Source organism: Podarcis vaucheri, assembly GCF_965113315.1.
Source record: "Podarcis vaucheri genome assembly, chromosome: 3".
Taxonomy (NCBI): domain Eukaryota; kingdom Metazoa; phylum Chordata; class Lepidosauria; order Squamata; family Lacertidae; genus Podarcis; species Podarcis vaucheri.
Window position 1 is genome coordinate 20,752,192 of NC_138761.1, and position 24,774 is coordinate 20,776,965.

The 24,774-nt window shown below is 45.0% G+C and overlaps 1 protein-coding gene across 1 annotated transcript in view; it reads right to left on the minus strand.

Moving 5' to 3' along the window:
• The window catches only part of TTC7A (tetratricopeptide repeat domain 7A), a 194,337-nt gene that overhangs the window by 23,984 nt on the left and 145,579 nt on the right, over nt 1-24,774 (minus strand). Inside the window, exon 19 of the mRNA XM_082217467.1 lies at nt 20,028-20,230. Within this exon, the coding sequence (XP_082073593.1) occupies nt 20,028-20,230 (203 nt within the window). The remainder of the gene's footprint in view (nt 1-20,027; nt 20,231-24,774) is intronic.

Genomic DNA, 24,774 nt, shown 5'->3' on the forward strand with positions numbered 1-24,774 from the left:
ATGTATACCCATAGTAACAACCAAAAAACAATACCCCGCCACACACACAGCTTAAAAAGGCCACAGATCGTCTAACTAGCCAGAATAATTTTTTATTATTATTTGCAAGTAAGAGTCACTGTCATAGTGAAGAAGAGAAGAAGAAGAGTTTGGATTTGATATCCTGCTTTATCACTACCCGAAGGAGTCCTCAAAGCGGCTAACATTCTCCTTTCCCTTCCTCTCCCACAACAAACACTCTGTGAGGTGAGTGGGGCTGAGAGACTTCAGAGAAGTGTGACTGGCACTGGGCCCAAGGTCACCCAGCAGCTGCATGTGGAGGAGCGGAGACACGAACCCGGTTCCCCAGATTACGTGACTACCGCTCTTAACCACTACACCACACTGCTCTCCAGTGCTTGGGGACATGAGCTTGACAGCTGTGTTGCGGCTCTTTCCCCCTGAAGCCATTTCCCCGAGGGGCACAGAGGGGTGGAGCCTACTGGTCTAGTGGTATGGGCAATATGTGTGAGTTTCCTCAAGGGACCAGTATTTATCTTATCAGACAGGCCTGAAAAGGGCGAACGTTTTTCAGCGGGTTTAATTTAGTACGCCTTGCAGCTCATAGACATGGTTCTCTGAGGCTAGCGTTCTGTTTTCGTAAACAGATTTGGAAAAGCAGGATTAAAAGGAAAGGAAGCACGGGACTCAAAAACAAATCACGGCAATCTGCCCCATGGCGCCCGAAGATACAGACACCTTCCAATTGCTTGTGACAGTTGTCACCAACACTTCCATCATCTTGGATTCTAGGGAGGCAGTGAAGACCAAAGCTTCCTCTCAAAACTAAAAGCAGGAATGCTTCTCTGCTGCACTGTTTCATGAAGAGCCTCTCCAAAATATTCAGCAGGCGGGTGATATAGACACACGGTCTCAGAGTGCATGTTTTCCCCTGACCGTGCAGCTCCCAAACCACACACACAGACCATAAGTTAACACACTCTCAACAGTACAATGGTAAAATGCCATCAACAGGTCCTTTGAGAGATTATTTTTCTGGAGGATTCTCAGAAAATATAACCTCTGCTGTGCTCTCTTCATGAGGTCTGCGGCGAATTTTCCAATACCTTCAATATTAAGAATTAACTTACTTCCCTAAAATTACGTATTGCTTCTTCAACCCCAGAGGTCCTCAGGGAAACAAACAATACACAACTAGCTTGAGAATTTAGTGGGGTAGGAGAAGTCAATATTATTATTATCATCATCATCATCATCATCATCATTAAAAGCCTTCTACGTGTATATCAAGCGCTTCACAATTTATCTCCTATTCAGAGATCTGCACACTTATTTAAGGGACAATTAAAAAAAAATCCTTTGTGTACAGCTACAGTCATCTGCACCACCCACAGAAGCTGTTATTTCGAATGCCCAAAATTCCTTTCAGAAGGTACGTCACACATATAGAATTTTTCACTCTAGTACATTCTTTATGAATGAACCCCGGCTGCATCCCTGGCAGCGGGAGGAAGCTTATTTTTCTCAGAAGAAAGGTAAACAGTGAAGCACCTTTCCTGACACGTGCTCTCTCTCTCCCCCCACCCCCCACCCCCCAGCCACTGAACGGGCTCCTGCAGAAATGAGCTGTCGCTTCTGTGGAGCTATTGTTATACTGCCTAGTTCCTCTGCATAAATGAGGTCAGTGGCTCCAAGTCACAAGGCGGACCATACCTCTAAGGAATAAAAGATGCACAGGCCTTAGCTGTAATGACATGGGGATTCAAGCACTGATGTGCGCTGGGAGCATCTGCAGAAGCTCGGGCATGTTGTGAACGCATCTCAGGTGTTTCCTCTCTCTCTCTCTCTCTCTCTGTGCGCATTAATTCATGGGCTAACTAATTCCCTTCCTGACGACTTTCCTGCTGTTACGCGCAGTCAAACACTGATTCATTTCCAGGGGAGCTGGGGGGCAGGAATACACCCCACTGTGGGTTCCTTTATGACAGGGGTCAGCAAACTTTTTCAGTAAGGGGCTGGTCCACTGTCCCTCAGACCTTGGGGGACGGACGGACTATATTTTGAAGGAAAAAAATGAATGAATTCCTGTGCCCCACAAATAACCCAGAGATGCATTTTAAATAAAAGCACACATTCTACTCATGTAAAAACACGCTGATTTCCGGACTGTCTGCGGGCCAGGTTTAGAAGGCAATTGGGCCAGATCCGGCCCCCGGGCCTTAGTTTGCCTACCCATGCTTTATGATTTATCCTTTAAGGCCGAGTTGGCCAACTTCCATGGGATCCATCTATTCCAGACAGTAGATTCCCTCACAGATGGCCGGGCTATAATAAGGTTGGCATCACCTAACAGCAGGGGCTTTGCATTGATGGAGCACATGGATTCAGATGGCAAGATGTCATCAGTTTGAGCGGCAGAGGAACAAATGTGTTTCTTGGAAGCTCCTCGCAAGGAGAAGAGCAGCAGTGGTCTTTCGCCTTCCCAGAATGCGCACGAGACGGCAAGACAATACAGTTCTTATACGAAATGCACTGGTACCTTTCGAGGTGCAACAGCTTGCCGTGACAGCTGTAATAGCCCCACTGTGTCAATCCATTACATATGTGCTTATAATGAACCCAAAGAGCAGTAGTGCTTTGCTGGTGGTGTCATGGTGCTTCATCAGATATTGTAATACACCAACGGATAAACAAAGTCATAGAATCTTAAGAGTTCAAAGGGACCTAAGGGTCATCTAGTCTGACCCCCTGGAATGCAGAAATCTCAGCAAAGCATCTGTGACAGATGGCCAGCCAACCTCTGCTTAAGAACCTCCAAGGAAGGAGAGTCCATAACCTCCTGAGACAGACTGTCACCACACCAAATCAGATTTAGGAACCGTGAGGCCAAAGGAGAGGAAAAATAGTTTTTAGGGAAGAACTGAAAACCGAATTGGAACTGACAATTTTTTTGACAACCACAACACAAACTGCAAACCAAGGCAAGAAGTTTCCGCTCAGCTTTAGCCTCCCCCATCTCTCTCTCACTTGGGTCTCCCAAATATTTTATTTCATTTATCTTGTATTCTCAAGGGTAAGTTGATAATCGGATCTTCTTGTAACTTAATGTATACACAGGAAATGCATATTTCCCACTACCAGACAAATCCATTGTCCTGCGTTGGCTGCCTATAGGAGTGTTCGCCATTCTTGGGTCCCCATAAGCAGTTGGACTACAACTCCCATTACCCTTGGCCATTGGCTAAGCTGACTGGGGATGATGGGAACTGTGGTCCAACTGTACCTGGAGACCTAAGTTTGAAGAACACTAGGCTGCTAGCTAGGTTGAGTGGCCTCTTTTGAACTTCATGTCCCCATCTGTGTTGTGATTCATAAGTGAAATAGCTCCTACTCTCCTCCTTTTGTGGTTTTGTCACTAAAAGAACAGGCAGCATTGTGGTTCACCACAGGCTGGCCAATAACACCAGCCAACATTTTATATCCCTGGCCAAAATTCTGGCCAGAATACAATTCAGTGAAATCTCCTGGAACAGGCAACATAATTCTGAGGGAATGTCATGTTGAATATTTCTGGCATATCTGGCATAGTTAATGGCAGTCTGAAATTAGCTGGTGGTTTAGATCATGTGGAAAGGTAATGATTCAGAACCATTTGGCAATATGGGAACAGGCTGAATCATCAAACTGTGGGGTTACAAGATCATCAGCTGCTGGTACAAGATCACCATTCATTGGATTTCCAAAGGAATCCAATCAAGGTAGGCCCTATCGTTAGGCAGAGTGAGGCAGCTGCCTCAGGCTGTGCAGAAGCAGATTCAGTTGCTGGTGAACAGAGCTTTGCTGCTATGTGTCCTACCCTATGCCCCCAAATTAAGCCTGCTGCGCTCAGGGTCTGTGAGGAACGCTGACTTCTCAAAGGTGTTGAAGTAAGATTATATTGCCAGCCCACTGGACTTATGTACACAGGGGCGAGTGTGGCAATATCGTCCCTTGCCTCAGGCAGCAAAATGTCTTGGGCTGGCTCTGAATCCAGTTTATCACACACGGCCATGGTTGTGATGTTATGTTTATTTCTTGCATTAAGATGTCACCTTTCTACTAAGGCAGCCAAGGAGGTTTCTAATTTTTTACAGTACTAAAACAAATGTTACATAATATAGAGCAGAATACTTTCAGGCCAAACTGATGGTCCCTTCGGGAGCTGATAGCATGAGCTCCCTGGCCTGGCCTCCTTATTATCTGCCTTTCCTCAGAGCACACAGGTCTTAAGACAGGGATAGGCAACCTAAGGCCCGGGGGCCAGATGCGGCCCAATCGCCTTCTCAATCTGGCCCGTGGACGGTTCAGGAATCAGCGTGTTTTTACATGAATAGAATGTGTCCTTTTATTTAAAATGCATCTCTGGGTTATTTGTGGGGCATAGGAATTCGTTCACCACCACCCCAAATATAGTCCAGCCCCCCACAAGGTCTGTGGGACGGTGGACCGGCCCACAGCTGAAAAAGGTTGCTGACCCCTGCCTTAAGATGTCCCAGGGGATGAGGGAAGTGGTCCATTCAACACTTCTCTCAGGCAGATTGAAAATTGCAAATACCATGTGTACATGGCTACATAGGCTATGACAAGGTTAAATCCCACAAAGGATTTTTAAATCATAATGTGAGAAGGGCATTATATGAAGTATGGGAGAAGAGTAAAAAATCAGTAGTAACCAAAACACCATAGTGGCTGTCACCAGTGGAATCTATGTCGGTTCACAGGATAAATATGAACAGTGATTGGCTAACGTATAAGGATTTAGTAGAGGAAACAAGTAGTGATCCGAAAATAAAGGACCTAAGCGAATTGAAACAGAAGGGAATAACCTGGCTGAAGTATTATCAGTTAAAAGCCGCCCTTGAAAAGGATAAAAGAACCAAAGGATTTGACAAAAAAAAATCCTATCTGGAGAAGGATATTTTAGATAATAATCAAGAGACACTTTCTAAAATGTACAAACTAGTTTTGAATTGGCAAAGAAAGGAGGAAGATATCAAAGAAATTACAGTAAAATGGGAGAGGGACCTGGGACATATGAATTATGGACTAAAAATGTAAAATTCACGGCTTGTTTCCTTATCAGGGAAAATCTTATGAAAATGTACTATAGGTAGTACCTGACCCCTGTAAAACTTGCAAAAATAAATAAATCAAACAATAACAAGTGCTGGCGATGTAAGGAACAGATAGGAACATACTACCATATGTGGTGGTCCTGTCTAGAGATACAAAGATTTTGAAACATGATTTATGAAGAGATAAAGAGATTGATAAAAACTACATTTAGCAAGAAACCGGAAGAATTTTTACTATGAATGGTTTCAGATAATATTCCCAAAAACAAAACTAGGCTATTTATGTATGCAACGTCAGCAGCAAGGGTTATAGTGGCAAAACACTGGAAAGATAAAAATACACCCACTAAAGAGGAATGGGTAGTCAAATTGTGCGAGTACTTGGAGCTCGCAAAGCTGACAGATACAATAAGAGATAAACCTAAAAAATTGGTGAAAGAAGAATGGGAATGTTTAAATAATTATTTAGGAGACAAGGGCTCAGCAAGAAAGATCTGGCTATGTTTAGAATGATACCGCATAGAGAAGTGCTCCCTGATACCAAGATGAGGGATTCCTTTGGAATGCAGATAGAGATAATTAATAAGAATAATGATCTGTTGTGAACTTGACGGAAGTGTACAATAGACGAGCTTTCCTGCTTTGGCTCATTCTTTTTCTTTTTCTTTTCCCCCTCTTTTTTCTTTTCTTTTATCTTTCCCATAGTTGCTTATGTTCTGTGTCATGTACTTCAATATTTTTTGTCGTGTTTTTTTTTAGTCCCCCCCCCATTACTATTAAGGAATTTTCCTTTGTAATTTTGGTTGTCTATATTTATATGTACCTGTTTAAAGCAAGATAAAGGTTTTTAAAAAACAAAAACACTTCTCTCAGGCAGATTGAAAATTGCACATACCATGCGACGGCTTGATAATGTGAGAAGCCCATCGCTTTGCATGTTATATGGGGGTGAGGAAACAAACAGTACAAGAAGCTTGTGTCTCTGTCCAGTGTGTGTGATGCAGCCCTTAACAACAGGGCCTGCTACCAATCTGCCCTTCTGTTGATGTACAACCAACTTCTCTGCAATGGCATGTATTTGTTTGAAGAGAAATAAATAGGTCCCTGGCAACCATATGCTGCTCCTATGTTCCCGAGACTGTGCAGATGCCCACACCAGAAATCACGCCTAATTCCATCAGGCCGCAGAGCAAAGGGAGAGAAGGAAAAAAGGACTAGTCCATCACCTCTGCTGAGAGGCTGGCTGCTTTTGGCCCTCGCTCAGTTGTTACCAACAAAGGTCCGTATAGTAGAAGCCATGGTTTTCCCAGTAGTGATGTATGGAAGTGAGAGCTGGACCATAAAGAAGGCTGATCGCCGAAGAATTGATGCTTTTGAATTATAGTGCTGGAGGAGACTCTGGAGAGTCCCATGGACTGCAAGAAGATCAAACCTCTCCATTCTGAAGGAAATCAGCCCTGAGCGCTCACTGGAAGGACAGATCGTGAAACTGAGGCTCCAATACTTTGGCCACCTCATGAGAAGAGAAGACTCCCTGGAAAAGACCCTGATGTTGGGAAAGATGGAGGGCACAAGGAGAAGGGGACGACAGAGAATGAGATGGTTGGATGGTGTTCTTGAAGCTACCAGCATGAGTTTGATCAAACTGCGGGAGGCAGTGGAGGACAGAAGTGCCTGGCGTGCCCTGGTCCATGGGGTCACGAAGAGTCGGACATGACTAAACGACTAAACAACAACAACAACAACAGTTGTTACCTAACAGCAGCCATTTCATCAGGCTTCCTGAACTGTCTCCATGCTAGTCATTTGCTATAATAATTCTTTAGCCTTAAGACCTGGTGGCTGAGCATGCTTTTTTCCTCCTCCCTCCCCATATCTTTTTCCTTGTGTGACATGCCTTCTAGATTATAGGACTGAGGGCAGGGACTGTTTTAGGACTGATTTCTGCAAGCTACTCTTTTAGCTTTTGGGGGATGGAAATGCTGGGAGTTGTTACAGTGGGATCTTAAGTACTTTCATAATTCTACCCCCCTCCACCTGTGACCCCCAACTCGTTCTTCTGATTTTGCAGGCATCCTAATTCCCTTTCTTAGAAATCGAGTGGAGCCCTTACTACATGAGCGTACTCCGTGCAGGTGGGGGGTGGAATTTCAGCTCCTCTCCCTTAGACATTTTCCCACCAGGCAGAATTGGCAGAGTATCATAAGGGAGCCTAGCTGGGAGAAAAGTAAGTGTGCATTTGAGTGATTGTATGTGTGGAGGGAATAGAAAGGCAGGGGTGGGTTCTATCCATTTTAAATTTCACCACTACACAAACTCTGTACGTATGTTTGGGGGTCGACTCTTATTTAAAGATATGCATCCACTGCCAACCCATGTGGTTTGAGTTTCAGGCATCGTGTTTCCTAGAATATTAAGCAATTTTCCTGGTGATGGGGAAATTGGTACTGTTCATTTAACATTAAGAGGCAGCAAAGTTCGAAGCCAACATCAAGTGAAGACAATCCGAAACCTTGCTCTTTCCAAGGCACTGGGGTGGAGGGACAAACAGCTATTCCTCTCCCCACCCCGTGGCTTCTTGTGCCCTATTACCTAAGGTAACACAGCACCCCTGCAAGCACCTGAAAATTCCCATCTGTTTATGCTTTCCCCTTCCTTCCACAGCACTGCAGATCAGTATGATGGATGTCTGGAAGGGAGAGAAGACACTGCAGCTGGGCTCGCGCCAATTACTTTTGGGGAAAATATTCCTGACAAAAGGAGAAGAATTTCATAAGGATCTCTTTTCGGTAACAGACCCACTTTACTTCCTTCTGCTTCATAGGTTAAGCAATAATAATGATTTGTTAACTCATACCTCTCTCTCTCTCTCTCTCTCTCTCTCTCACACACACACACACACACACACACACAAACACGCATGCATGCACACACACACACACACACACACACACACGGAAAATGCACACACACACACACACTTTGGAGTCTCAGAGCGAAGTGGTGCAATTTTTGCTCCACCAGGCTGAATGCAGCCCACCTGCCACATCATGTGTTTGGGTGGGTTTTAGGCAGCTGCAGTTGAAGGCAGGTGGCAAAATGAGGTTTGCCAAGTCCCTGATGGGCCACCATACATGGCAGGCAGCTTAGTGGATCTGGAGACCTGGCTTTGGAATGTATTGTTTTAGTTGTGATTCCTGCGTTGCAGAGGGTTGGACTGGGTGACCCTCGGGGTCCCAGCTCTACAATTCTGTTTTTGAATCCCACCATAACCTTCGAAATAAATGATTCAGCACCATCGGCAACACCCAGAATCATCAGGCAACTGCTGGGGTCCAAGCATACAGAGCCTCTCTGTACATCACCAAGGAGTTGCTCTCTCTTCTCTCATACAATCATCTGAACTCATATATTGCTGACTGCACATTTTTATGTTAGGTTAGTGGCATGAGTGCACATTTCACATGGCTGCTTCCCTTTACTGCTCTGAAAATGCATGTAATGGAGGGAGGTGTTGGGGAAATATTGGGTATTCGACTTGAACCCCCAATATTTCCCCAACAGAGACACATTAGAATGATCTTTGACACAGTTCACGCCACCTCTGATGGTACTGGCATGAGGAATAATTATGTCTAACATCTCTCTCACAGGTCTTCTTCTATACAATGCCAGCACTGTTGGCAATGCTCAGGTAACCATCTCTCTAAGGTAGGTATCAGATCTTCCAGGTGTTGTTAGACCACAACTCTCATCACCCCTAACTATCAGCTAGGCTGGCTGGGTCTGATGGGAGATGGTACCCAACAGCATTGGGTCGGCATCATACTGATTTCCCCTGCTTGAAGGTTAAATAAGGCAGAATGATTCCCTGAAAATATATGCCTTCCTGAATTGGAACCCGTTTGCTAAAATAGCTTAGAGAAACATCTTCATGCTGCAGAATGGTTCTGGTGAGGGATTCTGCAGCATAAAGGAATGTGCCCTCCTATATTTTCATTGATTACATGAAGTTTTCTGGTCTCGTGGACTGAGCTGGACAGCTTAGACATGCCCTTTCTCCAACACTGTAAATCATTGAGCCAGAAATGGCTGCCAAGGTTTGAGACTAGTGACACCAGGCAAGGTTTATGCAAATGTTGAACCCGTCCTCCTGTTTGCAGAATAACTGCAGAACTGTTCCAAAGCACTTGGGAAAGAAATGTTGTCTGAAACTCTCCCAGAAAACAATTTTTTCTGATTCTCTTTCAGAAAAACCCACAGATATGATCAGATGGGGAATCCGAGTGATTCATCATGAGACAAGGGCGAAAACAAAACGTTAGGAGTAGGCTGTGGTTTTCAAAACCCCCAATAAATAAATTTAATTCCAACTTAAGAACATAATAGCTGTGGAAATCATTGCTCAAGGGTATTATTAAATAACAGCATTTTGCAAGGGATTCGTTTTGACAGAAAAGATCCATTTGTGTACTATTGCCGATCAAAACATTAATAATCTTTAAAGGCGAACTTTATTGCAAAATACGTGCTGATTATAATTTTTAACCCGGAGGAGAGAAGCCTTTGGCTCTTTAGATTCCATTGGACTCCAACTCTCATCAGCCCAAGTCTACATGGCCAGATGTCAGAGGACAATAACATCTGGAAGGCTGCGGGTTCTCCATCCCTGTCTCTTTTCACACATTGTAACTCGCACCATGCGAAAGGCTGGACTGGATGACTCCCAAGCCGGAATTAAGATTGCCAGAAGAAATATCAACAACCTCAGATATGCAGACGACACAACCTTGATGGCAGAAAGTGAGGAGGAATTAAAGAACCTTTTAAGGAGGGTGAAAGAGGAAAGTGTAAAATATGGTCTGAAGCTCAACATCAAAAAAACTAAGATCATAGCCACTGGTCCCATCACCTCCTGGCAAATAGAAGGGGAAGAAATGGAGGCAGTGGGAGATTTTACTTTCTTGGGCTCCATGATCACTGCAGATGGTGACAGTAGTCACGAAATTAAAAGACGCCTGCTCCTTGGGAGAAAAGCAATGACAAACCTAGACAGCATCTTAAAAAGCAGAGACATCACCTTGCCAACAAGGATCCATATAGTTAAAGCTATGGTTTTCCCAGTAGTGATGTATGGAAGTGAGAGCTGGACCATAAAGAAGGCTGGTCGCTGAAGAATTGATGCTTTTGAATTATGGTGCTGGAGGAGACTCTTGAGAGTCCCATGGACTGCAAGAAGATCAAACCTATCCATTCTTAAGGAAATCAGCCCTGAGTGCTCACTGGAAGGACAGATCCTGAAGCTGAGGCTCCAATACTTTGGCCACCTCATGAGAAGAGAAGACTCCCTGGAAAAGACCCTGATGTTGGGAAAGATGGAGGGCACAAGGAGAAGGGGACGACAGAGGACGAGATGGTTGGACAGTGTTCTTGAAGCTACCAGCATGAGTTTGACCAAACTGCGGGAGGCAGTGGAAGACAAGAGTGCCTGGCGTGCTCTGGTCCATGGGGTCACGAAGAGTCGGACACGACTAAACGACTAAACAACAACAACAACTCGCACCAGAATTGTGGATGTTTGTGTGCAGAATACCCCAACGTGGTGCTCTTCAGCTGTTTTGCACAACAGCTGCCTGGGTTGAAGTCATATATATACAGAAGTTGAAGTCCAAAACAGCTGGCAGGCAGCAGGTTGCAGGCAGGTTGTTCAAGTAATTGGCGCTTCCACTTTTTTCTTGCTGGTGCGTCATCAAAACAGAACTGGAACACCAGGAACTCTACATGTGGGATGTGCAGCCACATTTAAGGAGAGCAGGAAGGGCAGTTTCAGGTTCCCCATGACTTGGGCATTTCAGAGTAGATGTAATTACTCCTCGTGTGCATTCGTATTTCTGAGAATTACAAGGTATAAAATAAGTAACCATAACAAATCTCATTAAAAGACGCTTATTGCTTTAGCAATTTAATCCTCCATATTACTCAGCAACAAGGCTTTCAAACTGGCTGCCAATCTTGCTCTCCTCAGTAAAATAGCTTGCCTCCTAACCTGAAATAATAATAATAATAATAATAATAATAATAATAATACGGTTGCAATCCAACAGCTGGGTTGCATGGGCCTTAGGATGCTGGTTAAGGGGTGTTAGGAAAAGGTAGGCGCTATTGCAGCAGCTAAAACAGAGGTCTGTGAGTGGGTTGAGATACATCCTGTTGGAAAAACCCTCAGTAAACCCAGCAACATTAACTCTCAGGGCACTTTTGAGAAGAGTTCCCTGTCTGGGCGAGATCCCCGGCAGCAAGTCATAAGCACATCTGCTTCCCTCCTGCCTTTTGTAACATGCAAAGGAGTTCACAGCATTTGAGGGAAAGCTATGGTTTTAAAGGAACAAATTGAAATTTGCCCTGAAGTGATTATCCATAGCGCTGGAAAAGAATGCAACTCTCAATAGACACAGGCTCCCTCTGGACTGCGGATTGCTCCTATGACCTTTTGTCTTAGTGGTGCATGAAAAGAGTACAGCATGGAGACTTGCACTCTTCTGCTTCAAGGTAAATGAGCATTTAATTAGCGTTGGCATGATATTCTGTGCCATGCCTTTCTGTGTCATTCTCCAGGCCAGCGTGAAGCAAGCCTTCAAGGAAAGAGATGTTAGGAGGTTTTTAAAAACTAAGGTATCATTGCTTTGATTGTTGGACATCTCTGAAAACAAAAATCCGTGCACAGGGACATGGGATGAAACCAGGTGCAGAATTAAACTGGAGCACTGCTTCCTGGCTCCACTCTAGTGCAGTTTCCTCCTGTCCTGGAAGATTTTTAAAGGGGATCGTCTGCAGTCTTAGATATTCATTATGAACTTTCCACACGCAGATGGAGCTTGATGTCGGTATTTCTGAACAGCTGATTCCCCTCACAAGGTAGCTTTTACCTCTGTGTCAGAGGAACCAAGGGCCAGGCTTCACATGGGATAGTTTTGAAAAATGACCATCGAGTCTTTCCACACAAAGTGTGGAATGGTTTAGTTCTACCCCTTATGATGATGACATCACAAAGTTCAAAGTGATGACATCATAATTTGGTTTTCGTTATTCTATGTGTAATGGGAGAGAGCTTGACAAGGGTGGGTGACATGTTTGGTAGGCATTTGGGTAACATACTGTTCTACCCTGCATGCTTGAGTCAGCAAAGAGTATGAAAGGTTGAGCATGTATAGTTTTATGGGGAAAGGGAAATTGTCATGGAAAGGAATTAACCAAGCAGGGAAGAATTTCTGGGGGACCCTCAGTTTTCATTACTGCTAGGCATAATGTCTTTAATAATAGTGTTTTTGTGGTCAAAGCACTTCACTCACCCAGTGTGCCAACTTGGCTGTGGGTGCCTGGGGCCATGAGTGCCATGTGGTGTCCATGCACCGAAATTTGTGGGTGCCTGGACCCTTCATGGGGAATTTTGTGGGTGCTCGGGCACCCAGGGCCCTGGGAAGTTGGGACTTATGCCACTCACAATCCTTACAACATCCCTATAGAGAAGGCTAGACGTTAGTATTTTAGGAGGGTGGGTTCTAGGAGTCTCGCCAAGGGCTACAGAGCGAGATCTCACGGGAAAAATGAGTGAGGATTTCCCAGCCCACAGTTCACACTCTCAGCACCGACTCTGACTAGCCTGACTCCTCTCTGACATTGTTACACCAACCCAGGACCAAAAGAGATTTTACAATGTCTACTCCATTTTGGGAATTAGCAAGCAGCAGCTGAGACAAATGGATAATGGCTGCCTACGTGTGTCTGGAGAAAAACCATGACCACTGTTTGGATTGCAGTCAAGGCTTCAATTGTTTGATCACACTGATTATCTCATTAGTCAATTTAGACCTACTTGTTAAGCATTTGAATTACAACTCAGTTGGCCTTGACTGACGACATAGATGTCTTCCTGTAGCTATTTTCCTGGAGGATGAAGACTTTCTGCTATTGTTGAGCATTGCACATTTGCAATTCATGGTGTTGCCAAAGTTCGCAGTTATTTGGTTCGGGACGCAAATCTCTCCAGTTTCCATGTTTTTTTCAGTTGTTTTTTTATCATCAACTTTCAACAGAACAAATGATAAAACAAAGGGCAGTTGGGCAAACTACTCTTGACATCAGGCCTGGTGCTAGATCTTATGGAGAAGGTGGCTTGGTTGGAATCAAGGCTGCTGGACCAAAGGAGCTCAAAGTGAGCAACAAAAAGGATTGGGAGTAGACTGAGGCCTTTTAAAGCTCTGTCTCTGGACTACCTCCTCCAGGCTCCACCCCGCTGTAGAGAGCTCCTCAAAAGGACAATCCTCTTGCCTGAAGACAGGCACTCCTCCTTTGTTCCAGTCTCCTTCCAGGTGCACTCACTAAACCACTAGTCTTGGGATGGGCAGAGGGAGGCATCTGGCTCCTCAGGCTCAAGAAACTGTGCAAATGAAGGTTTGGGTTCCGATCCTATTAAATCTTGGTGGCCTGGGAGATTCCTCTGGAGATTCCAGTCTATCAACTTCAGGTTCAATGGCCTGTCTATCTGGCACCCCTGCAAGCTCTGCCTCTGTCCAGATCATGGCTAGATTCAGGGCTCATGATGACAACAAACAACCCTTTGACTCTGAAGAGCAGCTGCCAGTCACAACAAACAATGCTGTGTTAGATGGGCTGAAGCTGCGACTCAGCACAAAACAGCTTCCTGCATTTCCTAACCCCCTGTGCTCAAACCCATCTTCTTCAGGAGGTCCTCCTGAGCTTCCAGAGAAGTTTTGGTGGGTGGGTGGTAGTGAAGGTGGCTGCAAGAAGGTGAAAGAGAAAATGTTCCTCTCCATGAATTCCTTAAACAACATGTCAAAATCCACTACAGCAAGAAAACTAGCCCTTCTTTGGAACACAGGGTGTGGTTTCCAGCACTGTATGTTCCCTGTAGCACCGTGCTTTCAGGGACTTGATCATTAATAAGTTAATTCATGATTGAATAATAATAGGTTGTGTCCACAGAGCAGGCAAGCCGGAAGTGTGCTTCATTGCCCATGAGGCAGGCCAGGTTCATTCAACGGCCAGCGTGATGTTTCCACCCATTACCAGTGGGAAAAGAAGAAAGACACAAATGGGGAGCTGGTTTTTGGATCCTGACGATCTTATTTTCAAATTACGTGAGTTGCTGCAATGGCTATGTTCACCTTCCACTGCTAGAGACAGCATGCCTCTGGATACTGTTTTGCGTGGAACGACAAGGGGGGAGGTAGCTGGTGCTTTCAGGACCCGTTTGCGGGCTTCCCACAGACATCTGGTTGTCCACTATGAGAACACGATGCTGGTCCGGATAGGCCTTCAGCCTAATGCAGCAGGGATCTTATGTTCTTACACCCATGGGTGGCTAAACAGGGAAAAGCACGGATCCCCATGGATCCCCATGATGGGGTGAGCTCCCGTTGCTTGGTCCCTGCTCCTGCCAACCTAGCAGTTCAAAAGCACGTCAAAGTGCAAGTAGATAAATAGGTACCGCTCCGGTGGGCTGCTTTGGTTTGCCAGAAGCGGCTTAGTCATGCTGGCCACATGACCTGGAAGCTGTACGCCGGCTCCCTCGGCCATTAAAACGAGATGAGCGCCGCAACCCTAGAGTCAGTCACGACTGGACCTAATGGCCAGGGGTCCCTTTACCTTTACTTAGCTTTCGGTTCAAAGGATCCCAAATTATGGTGGTGGTGGTGGTGGTGGTGGTGGTGGGTATCAATTGCCTCCCTCCAAAGTGCGAACACACTGTGGGTTATCTTCATGTGACCCCACTTGTTTATCATTAAACGCAACTGGAAAGAATCCCAAATGTGCTTATGACTTCTCTGCTATTGCCCAGAGGAATAATTAAGCCGACGGGCTTGTTTATCGCCAGATTTTCTGTCCTCTCCTAAAAACCAGCCACACTGTTTCCAAGCTAGATTTTTCTGAAGAAAGGTCTGACAGCCTGAGGGGAGATGGATGAGTTCTGCAACTAATTAGTGCTTGATGCACCAGGGACAAAGAGCCCAGCTCGCTCGGGGAGTTTGCTTTGGAGGCAGATTGGATTGGTCAGGTGGCACCTAACGTTCCAAATCTGACAAGAGAGATCCGGTGACCGTGTAGAGATCATTATTTCTATTTCTCTCCAAGAAGGACAGGGAGGACAACTTGTTTAACAAGCAAGAAAAACAACAACAACAACTCCTTGGTAGAAACAATGGATCCAAAACAATAAAATTATGCGCTGGAGTGGAAGAATAGGAGACAGAGGATTCTATTTGCTAATGCTAGAACTCAAGGTCACCCCATGAAACTGATTTGCAGTACATTTAGGACAAACAACCGCAAGTTTTTCTCCACCCAAGACATCAAGGAATTTGCTGCCACAGAATGTGGCGGCGGCCAAGAAGCTTACACTGGATTTTAGCAGGGGATCAGGGAAATTCATGGAGGCCAAGTCTATCAGCAGCAGTTAGCCAGGATAATTCAATGGCACCTCTTTGTTCAAAGGAAGTACACCCTTTAGTATTGGTTGCTAGGAGACAAACAGGAAGGAAGAATTCTTGCCTTTGTGCCCTGCATTTGGGCTTCTGGCTGCATTTAGTTGGAAACAGGATTCTAGGTTAGGTGGACATTTGGTCTGTGCCAACAGGGTTATTATTTCTACCTTCTTAACGTAGTAGTGGTAGTAATGATCATAATCAATTTCAATACAGTTTCCAAAATAGTTATAGCATTATGGGCTCAAGCCACAACTGAAGGAAATACTACATCTGCAAGAATTATAGCTGATGAACTACCAGGATACAGAGCTAAAAACTTAACCTTAAAGACAACAACCCACACTTCTGCAAAAAAAATTTTAAAATCCAGTTTCTCAATCTGAGAATCTTCCCTGTTTCATTGTTCTGCTCCATGCAAAATCTGAGCCATTACCTTGTTTTGAAACAATTTCAATGCAGCATCAATTTTAAAAGCTATCATTTGTACATTAAAACATGAATATGGCTCCAAAGGTTCTAGAGACTGAAAGCTTTATGAGATTTCTGAGAATATGCGTCCTTAAAATGATTTCCTCTATTTAAATTCATGGCACTGGTCATCTGCTTTCTCATCACTTGACTATCAGAGTTTCTGACGTTTCTTTCCAAAGACCATAACCTTGGTCTTTGAGTAGTTAATCTTTACTATAGTCATCAAGCCTATATAATTGCCTTTTTAGACATACACAAGTAATAGATAGAAGAACTATATCACATAAAAACAGAAGTAAAAAAAATAAAATACAGGGATAAATTGAAGAGGGAGAGAATTCGAGGCCAGACATCCTTGGCCTGATATTGTTAAGAAAGAGTTTGCATAGTGGAATAAGTTGTGTTTTGAATCTATTCAAAACTTGAATCGATTACTTTCTTTTCATGAGTATGACATTACAGCTGCTCTGGGAGTTTGAGTGTTGGTAGCAACCTTCCTAGGTGCGCACAGTCCATTTCTTCCAAAGCCCAAGGGCTGACTTTAAAAAGTTGAGGCCACACCCCTGGGAGTCATTTTGGACTCGCAACTGTCCATGGAGGTGCAGGTCAATCCTGTGTCCAGGGCAGCTGTTTACCAGCTCCATCTGGTATGCAGGCTGAGACCCTATCTGCCTGCAGACTGTCTCGCCAGAGTGGTGCATACTCTAGTTATCTCCTGCTTGGACTATGGCAATGCGCTCCATGTGGGGCTACCTTTGAAGGTGACCTGGAAACTACAACTAATCCAGAGTGTGGCAGCTAGTAGTGATGTATGGAAGTGAGAGCTGGACCATAAAGAAGGCTGATCACCGAAGAATTGATGCTTTTGAATTATGGTGCTGGAGGAGACTCTTGAGAGTCCCATGGACTGCAAGAAGATCAAACCTATCCATTCTGAAGGAAATAAGCCCTAAGTGCTCACTGGAAGGACAGATCCTGAAGCTGGGGCTCCAATACTTTGGCCATCTCATGAGTTGAGAAGACCCCCTGGAAAAGACCCTGATGTTGGGAAAGATTTAGGGCACAAAGAGAAGGGGACGACAGAGGATGAGATGGTTGGATAGCGTTCTCGAAGGTACCACATTGAGTTTGACCAAACTGCGGGAGGCAGTGGAAGACAGGAGTGCCTGGCGTGCTCTGGTCCATGGGGTCACGAAGAGTCGGACATGACTAAATGACCAAACAACAACACACATGGCTGCGGTTTGTTTAAACAACCCAGACACATAGATGGGGCTGATTCTGTGGAAGAAATACCTACAGCTGGTCCCTACTGATGCGGCTGAATCATTTAAAAGTTTTTTCAGAAGGACAGGAGCTGTTCATGGAGACACATTCCTTTGCAGCTAAGGAAAAGGCTTTCTGAAAGAACAGCTAGCTATATGAATATATATAAATTTGTATTTTATAAAGCCTGCCATCCAGAAGCTCAGTGTCAGGATCTCCCGGGAGTAGAACCAGTAACCATCTGATTCAAAGACTTGTACCTAACATGGTGAGCTACCGGGGCTCCACAATGAATGGTTTCCTAGGGGCTTAAGTGTCCCTAGGTTCTGGCATGTCTCTGCCTACCCAGGCCAGCCATTGGCTCCCCTTGAGCTGGAAGAACAATAAAAGCTTCCAGGTCAGGTTGGAACTTTGCCAAGGCAACAACAGACCTCCCTGTGCCTTCCCTTGGTGCCCAATTACATCCCAGCCATTACATGCAAATTTGGCCCCAGGAAAAGCTGTTTGGTGACCTGTATATATTAAGTGGGCATCTATTTTTGATTGACATCCAATGCCCTTTTAAAATGTGTTGGGGAGGAGGGGATTATTAGGTTGTTCTTGTTTTTATTTTTAATATGTATTTTGTCTTTTTATATTGTGATTTTATGTTGTGAACCACCCTGAGACCCATGGGTTTAGGGAGGTATACACATTTAATAAATAATAACAATAATTTTTGGGTGTTCCATTGCTGTACATGGGACTAGGCTTCAGCCTTGTCTATTGAGAAGCCTCTTCAGGATTTTAAGAGTTCATGTATTGTGTTCACAATTCATTGATGGGTTTAGGAAGAGAGCATGTCTACTGACACCTGGATCCCAAGCCTGCAGGGCTTTAAGGTAGGCAGAAGACTTTGAAGCAGGCCTGGAAGCAGACTGGGAACCACTGAGAACTGCCTCAAAAGAAAAATGGAATCATATGCCTCCTGCTGTGTTTCTACATGAATTACCTCTTTGGGCATCACCTGGCAGAAAGCAAGCAAGTCCAGAGCTATGACTTGTGCAGAGAGACACGAGGGGCAGCCTCCTCTAAGTACATGCCATGTTGCCATACCTCTGAACTCCAGAATAAGGGAGTTCTCCAATGAAACCCAATGAAGAGGTGCAGCAGGACAACCCCATCAGTGGGATAGCTCTGTTGGTTAGAACATGGTGCTGATAATGCCAAGGTTGAAGGTTCGATCCCCATAAGGGACAGCTACATATTCCTGTATTGAAGGAATACTTCTATGTCCATGATCAAGTGCAGGTTAATTCTGCATTCAAGGCAGCTGTCCACTAGTGCCATCTGGTACACCGGCTGAAACCCTACCTGCCTGTACACTGTCTCGCCAGAGTGGTACATGCTCTAGTTATCTCCCGCTTGGACTACTACAATGTGTTCTACATGGGGCTATCTTTGAAGGTGAGTCAGAAACTACAAATAATCCAGAATGAGGTAGCTAGACTGGTGACTAGGAGCAGCCACCAAAACCATATAACGCCAGTCCTAAAAGATCTACACTGGTTCCCAGTATGTTTCCAAGCACAATTCAAAGTGCTTGTGCCGATCTTTAAAGCCCTAAACAGCCTCGGTCCTGTATACCTGAAGGAGGACCACCCTTGTCATTTAGCCCCAGATACTGAGGTCCAGCTCCAAGGGCCTTCTGTTGGTTCCCTCATTGCAAGAAGCGAAACTACAGGGAACCAGGCAGAGGACATTCTTGGTAGTGGCACCTGCTCTGTGGAACGCCCACCTGTTAGGTGTCAAGGAAATAAGCCACTACCGTATTTTTTGCTTTATAAGACGCACTTTCCCCCTCCTTAAAAGTAAGGGGAAATGTGTGTGCGTCTTATGGAGTGAATGCAGGCTGCGCAGCTTTCGCTGAAGCCAGGAGAGCAAGAGGGATCGGTGCACACCAATCCTTCTTGCTCTCCTGGCTTCAGGGATAGCCGCCCGAAGCCTCCTGAGTGCAGTGGGAGCGCTCCCGCTGTGCTCAGGAGGCTTTGCGTTGCTTTCTCTTGCTCTCCTGACTTCGCTTCGCTTGAGAGCCACTGCGCAGCTTTTCATCTCTGCACAGCGCCCCTTCAGTGCTTTGCTGGAGAGGTGCTGAGCAGAGCGGGAGAGAACATTTTTTTTCTTGTTCTCTTCCTCTAAAACTAGGTGCGTCTTATGGAGCGAAAAATACTGTGTTTGACTTTTATAAGACATCTGAAGGCAGCCCTGTTCAAGGAAGTTTTTAATGTTTGACAGACTATTGTATTTTAATATTTTGTTGGAAGCCGCCCAGAGTGGGCGGGGTATAAATAAATTTATGATGATGATGATGTTCCCAGTGTCAAACATTTAGGGCCAGGAGCGTCCAGTAACATATACAGCAAGGATGTTTGCTGTTGATAACCATCTCACCTGGATCTCACCCTTCACAACACACTCCATTTGCACAAAGCATCTGTTGCAGCTGTGATAAGGATGCTGAGAATTCCAAATAAATATCGAATCACAGTTCAAGGACCCTGCGTTCCCTTACTATAACTATTGTACTGTGTCTCCCCAGATCCCATTCCTCCACCCTGACGACGCCAGTAGGACATCCTCATTATATGACAAGAACACCAAGCTGCATTGGAGCCCCCAATACAATGCTCACCAGGCAGTTCATGATTTCCACTCCGTTTGGGTTCACAGTCAGTGCCTCATCATACAGTTGCTTAGCCTCCTCCAAGCTGCTGTTCATCTCCGCCAGCCTCCCCCGCATGTACAGCACACTGTGAGATGTGGGGAAGAGACTGGCTGCCTCCTGGATACAGAAGCTTGCTTCTTTGAGGTGCTGCTGCTCCATGAAGAGTTCGGCTACAAAACAAAAACGAAACAAGGCAAAGCGGTGCATTTAAATGGGTGTCCCCTGGCATCCTCCTGGAGAGCTGAAACATTGACAATGCTGGTTAAGGACGAGACATTAGCCTCGTGAGAAACGACCCCGCTTATGACGTGTCGATTTTGAAAAGGTGTGCGTCCTGGCATTTGTGTATTTTACGGACTCATGAACCATAGCTTGCTCACCGGCCACACAATCAGTCTCCTGGGTTGGTTCATAAATGAGAAGAAAACTGGATATTGAAGAAGCATGTAATAAACCTGGTGGATTTGCTGCTTCTGGGTTTTTGTGTGTGTGTTTTTGCAGCTTTGTTGTGGTTTGGTGCAGCCCTTAGTTTAGCTGCCCCTCCCCCCAATTAAGTAAGTATTAAAGGGAATCTCTTTTTCTTTTTCTTTTGTTCGTAGGCATGGGTCTTCCCCAGTCACCTGGGGAATAACAGTAATTTCTTTAGTGCCTCAAAGAAAACAAGGCACTGTTAAAATGTAGAATTAGCACCGACAACATCCCGCCTGCAGATTTACAGCTTAAACAAACGGATATGTGAGGAAAAAGAAGGGAGTGGGTAATAGAAGAAGGTGGGGGGAAAAGAGGCAGTGCCTAAGAGCATAAGAAAAGCAGCCACTGGATAAGGCCAAAGACCAGGCATCCCCAAACTTTGGGACTACAACTCCCATCATCCCTAGCTAACAGGACTAGTGGTCAGGGATGATGGGAATTGTAGTTCCAAAACATCTGGCAGGCCAAGTTTGCCTATGCCTGGCCTACTGGTGCAGGTAGAACACAGTCATTGTGTAAAATACATCAAATAAGAGGGAGAACCCTGTTTCGTTGGCGATGAGCTTAGGTGTCTAGGCGTGAAAAGCAAACACTTTGCCACTGAGCTCTAAGCCTTGCTCTAATGGTCGGGTTGAAGAAGCTACAGAACCTATTTTGCGAATGGAATGCAGAGTCAAGGTGAAAGCAAGTTCTCATGCACGTTGCTACAGAGCAGGGAAGTGCACAATTATCACAAAGTTTGAAAGAAGCAGGCTCTGCAAAATGGGTGGTATGCGCTATTAATACTTGGAACTTTTCACAGGCTCATAGTCCTGACAATTCAGTAAAATGGATCACTGTCAAATCTGGAGGCAGGCTGTTAAGCTCCCATCCCCAACAAGGAAATATCTGTAACATCAACACACTTGTGCACAAACACTTCCAAGGCAGATTGGCTGAATTCTGACTGACATGCTTTGAAGCTTATTTGAAGAGCTTTTGGCTCCTTCTCCCCCTGAATTGTTTCCATTCAATATGGCTATTATGAGAACCTTGTGATTTTAAGTAAACCAGTGTCTGAAGTTGCTTTGCTTGCTTTCCTTTTCCCTCCTCATCGGTTTAACCTTTTGTGCCATGTCTTTTAGATTGTAAGCCTGAGGTGGAGGGACTGCCTTGCCTTGTTTGTTATCAACCTCATATAAGCCATTCTGGGAGCCTTTTTATAGCTGAAGAACAGCTTTAAAATGCTTTAAATTAATAAACTTTCCCTGCACTTTGCTGAAAAAAGTTTTGTTTAGCTGGGTATCGAGAAAACCAGCACACCAGAGACGACAGTTATAAGTTATTTTAAAAGCATTAACAGAGTCTATTATTCATGACTATTTTAACTCACGTGCACACAGAACAGAGGGAGATCCATTTGAAAAAAGAAAAAAATGGACTAATAAAAATGAGGTCGTTCGACTGTTTACTTTGCTCAACAAGAAGTAATTGTTCTGTTACTTTTTCACAATGAGAAATATTGAAGGAGAATACTAATGCAACCCACTGACATTATCAATCGATTTTTGTTAATGTGAACACTAAGATTTATTATGCCCTACGTGCAAATGTTATTAAGTCTTGACAAAACCTTCAGAAAAAATATGTTTTGTTTTTATTGAACCATCTCACTAAAATTGAAATATTTGACACTGAAAGAAATGCAGTAATTCTTGTTTATGGCTATGGGGAAACACATTTTTTTAAACAAAAATAATTATGATTATTCCATTGCCTGGCAGATCTACTTTTAGGTAGCAGATAGAATGCTAATGCATGAATTGGACGCCATTTGTATTGCCGCTGTATTAGTAGCAAGAGACAGGACAAAAAAAGTATTTTACATTCCTAAGAATGTGATATGATAAACATTTGTCTGGGAGTAAGTCCTATTGAACTCAGTGTGGCTGACTTTTGAGCAGACCTGAACAGGACTGTGCTGAAATGTTGCCTTAAACTAGGGGAAAGGTGCAGGCCTTTGACGAATTTCTTCATGTGTGGGGCGGCAAATTAAGAGCACTTTTCTCAGGCTATTCTGCACCTATGGCGTTTCTGCAATATGAAATGAAAGAAGAAGAAGAAGAGTTTGGATTTGATATCCCGCCTTTCACTCCCTGTAAGGAGTCTCAAAGCGGCTAACATTCTCCTTTCCCTTCCTCCCCCACAACAAACACTCTGTGAGGTGAGTGGGGCTAAGAGACTTCAGAGAAGTGTGACTAGCCCAAGGTCACCCAGCAGCTGCATGTGGAGGAGCGGAGACGCGAACCTGGTTCACCAGATTACGAGACTACCGCTCTTAACCACTACACCACACTGAAATGATTTAAATAAACAATGAGATAGATGGCTTTTCCTTCCAAGTTCACCAGTAAGAAGAGCTAGGGCATGGGGACCTAAGGTTGCTTATTTTAATTTGAAGGCTTATACCCCACCTCTCAATCAAATGGTTCCCAAGACAGTTTATAAGCAATTGGGAAGAACACCAACCCATACCCCATACTCCCAAAGCCACCTCACCCCAAACCCCTTAGTTCTTTGATGGATGGGTGGGAACATGAGATTACTGACTTCCAACTCTCTAGTCCAAGGGCAACTGGTACTTGAAGTCTACTTTTTCTGGCAGGGATGGGGAAGCAAACTCCTGGCAGCTAATCCTTCTAAGGCCAGAGGATGGAGCTAGGTTGGTCTTCCCTTTGTCATGATGTTGTTCTGGGAAGGCAGGGGTTCTCCAGTGGTCCTTGGTCACCTGGCCAACGGCTAATTGCAGGCACCAGAGCTTGCTTTCAGTTCAGTGGTCTTAAAGGACCCCTGACCATTAGGTCCAGTCATGGCCGACTCTGGGGTTGGGGCGCTCATCTCACTTTATTGGCCGAGGGAGCCGGCGTACAGCTCATGTGGCCAGCATGACTAAGCCACTTCTGGTGAACCAGAGCAGCGCACGGAAACGCCGTTTACCTCCCCGCCGGAGCGGTACCTATTTATCTACTTGCACTTTGACATGTTTTCGAACTGCTAGGTTGGCAGGAGCAGGGACTGAGCAACGGGAGCTCACCCCGTCGTGGGGATTCGAACTGCCGACCTTCTGATCGGCAAGTCCTAGGCTCTGTGGTTTAACCCATAGCGCCACCCGCGTCCCTTATTCAGCGGTCTTAGGGAACTGGCAAAAGCTAAGAATCACCAGCCAGGGACCAGAGGCTCATAAAAGTCTGAAGTGCCAATATGAATTACCATTCATATCTCATACCATTCGGTCTCAGCCTAAACAGAAGACGCCTCTAGTTCTTTTTGGTGAATTCACTTATTGGGAGCCCACGGCTTATGTAAGTGGGCCCAGGATATTTTTGTCAGCAGAGGAAAAGCTCTAAGGTGAGGTACCTTAGGTCTGAAGCTGAATGTGGCCCTCCAATCCTCTCTCTCTGGCCCTCAAAACTCTCCTCAGGCTGCACTCCTCACTGGCCCTTCTTTGTGCCCCAAGTGTTTTCGTCTGGCTGGAATGTGTTCCTTAACTCTTGATAACGCCTCTTGCTTCTCTGGGTAGAGTATAAAGAGAGATGTGGAATTGAGAAAAAGCACCCAAAAGGGCACTGGGAAGTTACATTGCACTTTCTCTGGTTTCCTTTAGGGCAAGTGGCCAGGTTTGAAATCCTCATTGCCCCCCTTCTTTTGCAAGCAATGCCACTGTTACCTTATTTTCAGCTCTAGCCCTCTGACTCTTTTCAGCCGTGCAATGCGTGAGCCAATCAGCCTCCCAAATGTTATTAAATACTGTCAAAGAACACCAGGAGTCTTCACATGGGGTGCACATCACAACAACCACTAGCGGAAGAATCTTTTTTTTATTAAAGCCCTAAATCTTGGTGTACTTGCTCATGCTTGCCATGTTCTGAAAGGACGTAACCTTACCTCTAGGTACATGAAAACAACAGGCTGTGCTTCTTGTGGAACGAAGTAAGAGAGGAAATGCAAAACTATTTAGAGTAAACAACATTACATTTGCTAGTAATGCTAGGAAGTAACAGAAGGCTGATCCATAGCTGTTTGAAGGAGCGTCTCCACCCCCATCGTTCTACCCAGACACTGAGGTCCAACTACGGGGAACCAGGTTACGGGGAACCAGGCAGAGGGCCTTCTCGGTAGTGGCACCCGCCCTGTGGAACACCCTCCCACCAGATGTCAAAGAGAACAACAACTACTAGACTTTTAGAAGACATCTGAAGGCAGC